The 6,131-nt window shown below is 46.0% G+C and overlaps 1 protein-coding gene across 1 annotated transcript; it reads right to left on the bottom strand.

Annotated features, from left to right (window-relative positions):
* Positions 1–3,165: 3,165 nt before the first annotated feature.
* Positions 3,166–5,950, bottom strand: LOC148056459 (uncharacterized). Its single transcript, XM_087751243.1, has one exon. It carries the CDS (start codon positions 5,029–5,031, stop codon positions 3,835–3,837), a length of 1,197 nt encoding a protein of 398 aa, XP_087607369.1. The 5' UTR covers positions 5,032–5,950; the 3' UTR covers positions 3,166–3,834.
* Between the last annotated feature and the right edge of the window lie 181 nt (positions 5,951–6,131).

Genomic DNA, 6,131 nt, shown 5'->3' with positions numbered 1-6,131 from the left:
GCTGGTTTGGTGAGTGCTGAGCAGTGCTGACACTGAGTCAGGGCCTTTTCTGCCTCTTACCCCCCACCAGCGAGGAGGCTGGAGGGCACAGGGAGCTGGGAGGGGACACGGCTGGGACAGCTGACCCCAGCTGACCCCAGGGCTGTCCCACATCGTATGGCGTCATGCTCGGCATGTAAAGCTGGGGGAAGAAGGAAGGGGGGGACGTTCGGAGTGATGGCGTTTGTCTTCCCAAGTCACCGTTACGCATGATGGAGCCCTGCTTTCCTGGGGATGGCTGAGCACCCGCCTGCTGATGGGAAGGAGGGAATGAATTCCTTGTTTTGCTTTGCTTGTGTGCACAGCTTTTGCCTTCCCTATTGAACTGTCTTTAGCTCAACCCACGAGTTCTCTCACTTATACCCTTCCACTTCTCTCCCCCATCCCAGCGGGGGAGAGTGAGCGAGCGGCTGGGTGGGGCTTAGTTACCAGCTGGGGTTAAACCATGACAGGGGTACAAATTATGCTCCAGAGCTAACAGTGTGCGCCAAAGAGACCCTCCAAAGCCTCAGGAGGAACCAAGAGAAGAGGGGAAAAAAATAAAAGACACACAGAAAATTTAAATAGCAACAGGGTATGTGACAAACAAGAAAGAATTAAAAACAGGGATAGACAGCTTGATAAAAGTAGACATAAAAAAAATTGAAAAAGGCAAAAACTAAAATATAGGGACAGCAAACTAAATAAACTGAGACATAGAAAGAAAATTGAAAAATTGAGAGAGTACCCAACAAACAAGAAAGAACTAAAAAATAGGGACGGGAGCTAGATAAAAGCAGACGTAGAAAAAAAATTAAAAAGCAACAAGATTAAGGAACTAAAGGGGGAAAAAAAACAGGAACAGCAAACTAAATAAAGACACAGAAACAAAATTTAAGAAGCAACAGGGTACAGCACAGACTAGAATGAAATAAAAAATAAAGAACTGGATGAAAGTAGATATAGAAAAAATTGTAAAGCAATGTGTCACAGGAAAGACAGGAAATAAAAAAATAAGGTTAGACATCTGGATAAAGATAGACAAAGAAAATTTTAAAACTGACAATGTAGAGGACAGATAGGAAAAAAGTAAATAATAGAGACAGAAAAATACATAAAGTGAACATAGAAACAACAATTCAAAAGTGAAGACATTAAGAGAGGAAAAAAAAATAGCAAAACCCCCTAAATAGACGGAGACATAGAAAGAAAATTTTAAAAGCGACTGGGTACAGGACAGACTAGAATGAACTGAAAAATAAAGACAGCAAACGAGATAAAAATAGAGGAGGAAAGAAAATTTAAAAGTGATGGGGTACAGGACAGACAGAAAACAATTAAAAACAGGGAGAGACATCTTGATAAAACTAGACATAGAACAAAAATTTTAAAAGCAACAGGATACAGGGAACAGGAAAAAATTAAAATACAGAGACAGACAACAAAATAAAAGTACAGCTAGAAACAAAATTTCAAAACTACAAGAATTATGAGAGTAAAAAAATTGAAAATAGGGACAGTTAACGAGATAAAAGTAGACATAGAAAATTTAAAAAGCAATGCGGTTCATGAGAGACAGAAAAGAATTAAGAAACAGAAACAAAAACTGGATAAAAGTAGACATAGAAAGAACATTTTAAAAGCATCAGGATTAAGGAAATAAAGGAAAAAATTAAAAAGTAGGGACAGTGAACTAAAACAGATGTAGAAAGAAAACTTAAAAAGTGAGAGCACTAAGGAAAGGCAAGAAATAATTAAAAGGAAAGACAGTGAAATAGAGACAGCAAATGGGTTAAATGTAGAAAATTAAAAAGCAGTGGGGATTAAGGAAATAAATGGAAAAAATTAAACGAAGTGACGGCAAACTAAAACAGAGACATAAAAAGAAAATCTAAAAAGCAAGGGCACTAAGGAAAGACAAGAAATAATTAAAAATAAAGACATCTGGGGGAAAAAGTAGACATAGAAATAATATTTAAATAGCAAGGGGCATTAGGGAAATAAAGGAAAAAAAATAGGGACAGCAAACTAAAACAGAGATGTATAAAGAAAATATAAAAAGAAAAGAAATAATTAAAAATAAAGACAGCTAACGGAATGGAAGTAGACAGAAAATTTTAAAAGCCACGGCGATTAAAGAAACAAGGAAAAAATTAAAAAGTAGCAATGGTGAACTAAAATGGAGACGTAGAAAAAAATTTAAAAAGCAAAGGGATTAAGAACAGAGAGGGGAAAAAAATAGGGTCAGGAAGCTAAAGACATTGAAACGAAATTTTTAAAGCGATGAAGTAGAGGACACGCAGGAAGAAATAAAAGACCGGGACGTGGAACTGGATGAATGGAGAGAGAGAGAGGAAATTCAGAGAGCCCCGGGCGGGGGGGGATCTCGGGGAGGGAGCGGGGTGCAAGGGGAGGCACTGAACACAGAGCCAGGTCGCTGGGCGGAGGCAGGCCTGGAAATGCCATTTGCACCAGCAACTGGGGAAAGGCCGGGGTGCCCCGAGCTCCTCTCCTCTCCCCGAGGCTTCCCGGGGGAGGCACCGAGCTCCCGGCGCCGCGGGGCCCCGCCGGGGGTGGCTGCGGGCCCCCTCCTCGCCGCAGGGCCCCGCCGGTCCCCGCTGGAGGCAGCGGCCGGGGGAAGCCCCCGCCGTCGCTCCGCGGGCAGATGCAGCCAGGCAGCCCCCTCCCCGGCTCGGCACGGCGGAGCCCGCCCCATCCTCGGCCGCACCTGGGGCTACCCCAGCCCATCCCCGCCTGCAGCCTCGTTAAACCCTTGGCCCAGCCCCCAAAAATCGGGAGAAAAGGACGAGATGATGTTTATACAGCCTCCGCGCCCCCCTGACATCCAGATTAGGAAACTAATGGCATCTCCTGAGATACCTGGGGCAATCCCACTGAGAGCAAACCAGAAGCCCCTTCGTTCCCCACAGATCCTCCCGAATATGAAGCCAGACCCGTTGTTAAAACAGAAACAACTATGGGACCTCGGGGTGGTCACCCGCGCCACACCGTGCCACCCAGCCCCTGGGATCCGTTGCAATTGACTGCATTGCAAGAGAGAGACAGCAGAAACCCGGGTGAAACTGTCACTGCAATTGGGAATAAACCTCTTAAAACCAGTGTAGCATTAAGAAGCAGGCATTCTCTTTATTGCGGCGCTGGATGCACGAGGGATAGTTCCACCTAACGTGCATGCCACATGTCGCATCAGTCAAAACTTACATCATTCTGATACATACGTATGCATCAAGTTTCCCAGAATGCTTATACGTATTCCTTGGAACCAATTACCATGTCTGCATAGTCCTTACGCATGCGGCCTGGGTCTCTGAGGGGCGTCCATGGGGTCTTCGATGGTCTCTGGTGGTCCCTAGTGGATGTTGAAGAAGTGTTTCTTACTGTCCTTTCCATCACCTCGGAGCTTTTCTTCCCTAGATGGTCATGAGTTGGCTCATCAAGCAATCTTGTCACGGCGTGTTGCACGATGTGCCAGTTTCGGCTTGTTTTTCAGTGCTTATCTAGGTGTACATGTCCCTAGTTCCTTTTCTCTATGATTAACACAGAATGCCTGGAGCACTACATTTCGCAATGATTCCCTCCTTTTGAGATTTCTCTACTTCATTAGAGAGATCTCAATACTTTATGTATTTTGAATCACACAGGTTCCTAATTATAGAAATACACTGCATTAATATACAAGTTACCAAAATTATTGCAATAATGAGAATGGCTGCTATGAAGATTTGTTTAACCCAGGCCAAGTTCGGTAACCAATTTGCTAACCACGACCAATCCAGCCCTTGTCTCTCTTTAACATCATGGGCTAATTGTTTCAGACCCTGCCTGTATTTTACTTTCTATCAGCTCCGAGTTGTCCGTTAGGTTAAAGCAGCACAGGCCTTTGAGTTCTTCGCACCCATGACTGTGACGGAGCAATAAATAGTCCATGGCCGCCCTATTTTCCAAAGTAGCTTGTCTTATCTGGCTCAGTTCTTCCTGTATGACCGACAGCACCCGAGAGGTGTAATTGATATTTCTCACCAGGGCACAAGCCAGTCGTTTCATTGTATTATAATTCATAGCAACCCCTGCTCCTGGAGCTAGGAACGCAGCTGCCGCTATTTCCTCAGGACTAAACAGCGTTACTTCCACATCACACTCTTCACCCAGGGAGTGGATCGACCTCCTGGACCTACCCCCTTGTCTCGTGACATCGGGTGGCCGATATAATCGGGGAACTAATCTTCCCAGAGAACAGGGACCTCCAGTACAGTTGGCCGGGATATATGTGTAGGCCGTTCTACCACACAATAAAAACCACCCTTGAGGTAATATGACGTGTTTGTAACTGGTTGACATGTCATATGTCCGATTACAACGTAATGTAGGCTTGGATCTGGATAAATTTATACAATTTTTAGAGCAATTAACAAATTTCATACAACTCTCAGCTGGAAATAAATTGCCTATTCTGACCTTGAACATTTTCCTGTTAAACTCCTGGCTATCCTTTCCCAAAGCTTCCACTGCAGTTTCATTATATTGTAAATCATCCCCTGCTACGGCCCAGCACAGTATTTCCCCAGTGGGAAGGTGGGTTTGATGCTGTAGACAAGTCTCATTACTGACCTCCCACTGCATGGTTTCTCTGGTTGGGCTTGTGCAGTTGTGTTGAAAACGGGAATGTTTCAAGGTCCTTAGCGGGGTCGGCACCCCAACGAGGCAGGAAGTAAACACCTGATTCACCGAATTGTTGGAGTGTAAGCAAAAATCAGAGCTATTAACTACCTTAATGGCCAATTGTTCCCATAAATTCTCCTCTGGATCCCAAATGGGAAGTTCAAGTGTGTGCCCTTCTGACTCTAAGCTCCTTTTTGATCTTTGTCTCACATTATCATGCCCTTGAAGGGAGTTTGCCAAATTGATTAAGATCCCTATAATCAAGAGGGATCTATTGTAAGTTTTGAGATAGCTCTGGGTTAAACACAGATAATTTGCAGGGGACATGCTCATCAGGTAGTACAATCCCAATTGAGGTAAACAGCAAACACACTTGCTCACAATCTGCTGTCAGTAATAGGAGAACTGTGGTTTATGTGATTCGATTGATTTTTATCTTTAAAGGTCCTTCAGAAGTAATTCTCCATCGATCGGGTGGCGGCGCTTTCTTAACTCGTATATAAGGAATCCAGGGTTCAATCTCTCCTACCTTGCCGGCCGTGTAAGTCGTTAGGAGTACCTGAAAGGGTCCTTTCCACTCTTCTCGCAACGGTTCCGAGTTCCATGTTCGAATATATACAGAGTCCCCTGGCTGAGACGGGTGGATGCGTGTGTCCAGTGCAAGCGGTCCAGCCAGTACAATACGTCGCCTGAGCGTTCCCGAGGTTTTACCTAGAGAAATCAGATATGATCTCAAATCTATTTTTCCTTTTACATTCATTTCTCTTGGAATTAGTGGTGCTTGGTGTGGTTTTCCATATAGTATTTCATACGGACTAATTTTACTCCCAGATCTGGGCTGTATTCTGATTCCCAAAGCGCTAGTGGAAGGGGCTGCGGCCCAGGACACGAAGCCAAAACCCGAGTAGCGTCCGGAGGGCGGCTGGGCCTGGCCGGAGAGCGGAGGCTCACCCGCGGACAAGTGGCCGTGGCCCGTACATTCTAATTCCAGCTGGTCCTCGATGGCAATTGGTAAAGTTTTTAATAGATACGGGAGCACAAATTGCAAGACTGACAGAAGAAGCTGGGCGTGCGACGCACGGCGAAGAGCGAAGATCGCCGGTGCGAGGGAGCGAGTGCTGTGTGTCAGCCCGCCGAGGGCGACTCGTGGCTCCCGGGCGAGAAGCGGGTGGCGGCTACTCGCTTTGCAATTAGAGGTCATCATGAAAATACTTCAGGTTTCGATGTTTTAAACGGACGAAAAAAAAAAAATTAAAAAAAAAAAAAAAAAAAGCCGTTCCCGCCGCCCGGCCCGCCCGCCGCTCCCGCCTCCCGCCCGCAGGCACCGCCGCCCGCCTCAGGGCTCGCCCGGGCCCCGCTCACGGGCCCCGCTCACCTCCCCCGGTGCCGCCGCAGCCCGGCGACCGCTCGGCTCGGCTCGGCTCCTCCCTCGG

The sequence above is a fragment of the Nipponia nippon genome, unplaced genomic scaffold, assembly GCF_047370975.1.
Source record: "Nipponia nippon isolate SJK-2023a ecotype South Korea unplaced genomic scaffold, ASM4737097v1 scaffold_14, whole genome shotgun sequence".
In the NCBI taxonomy this organism is placed as follows: domain Eukaryota; kingdom Metazoa; phylum Chordata; class Aves; order Pelecaniformes; family Threskiornithidae; genus Nipponia; species Nipponia nippon.
The sequence above is the reverse complement of the archived record's forward strand: the minus strand, read 5'-3'. Positions and strand labels throughout refer to the sequence as shown.

Bases quoted from the DNA above. Each gene is read 5' to 3' on its own strand.
- LOC148056459 (XM_087751243.1), bottom strand. From the start codon at position 5,031: ATGAGCATGTCCCCTGCAAATTATCTGTGTTTAACCCAGAGCTATCTC.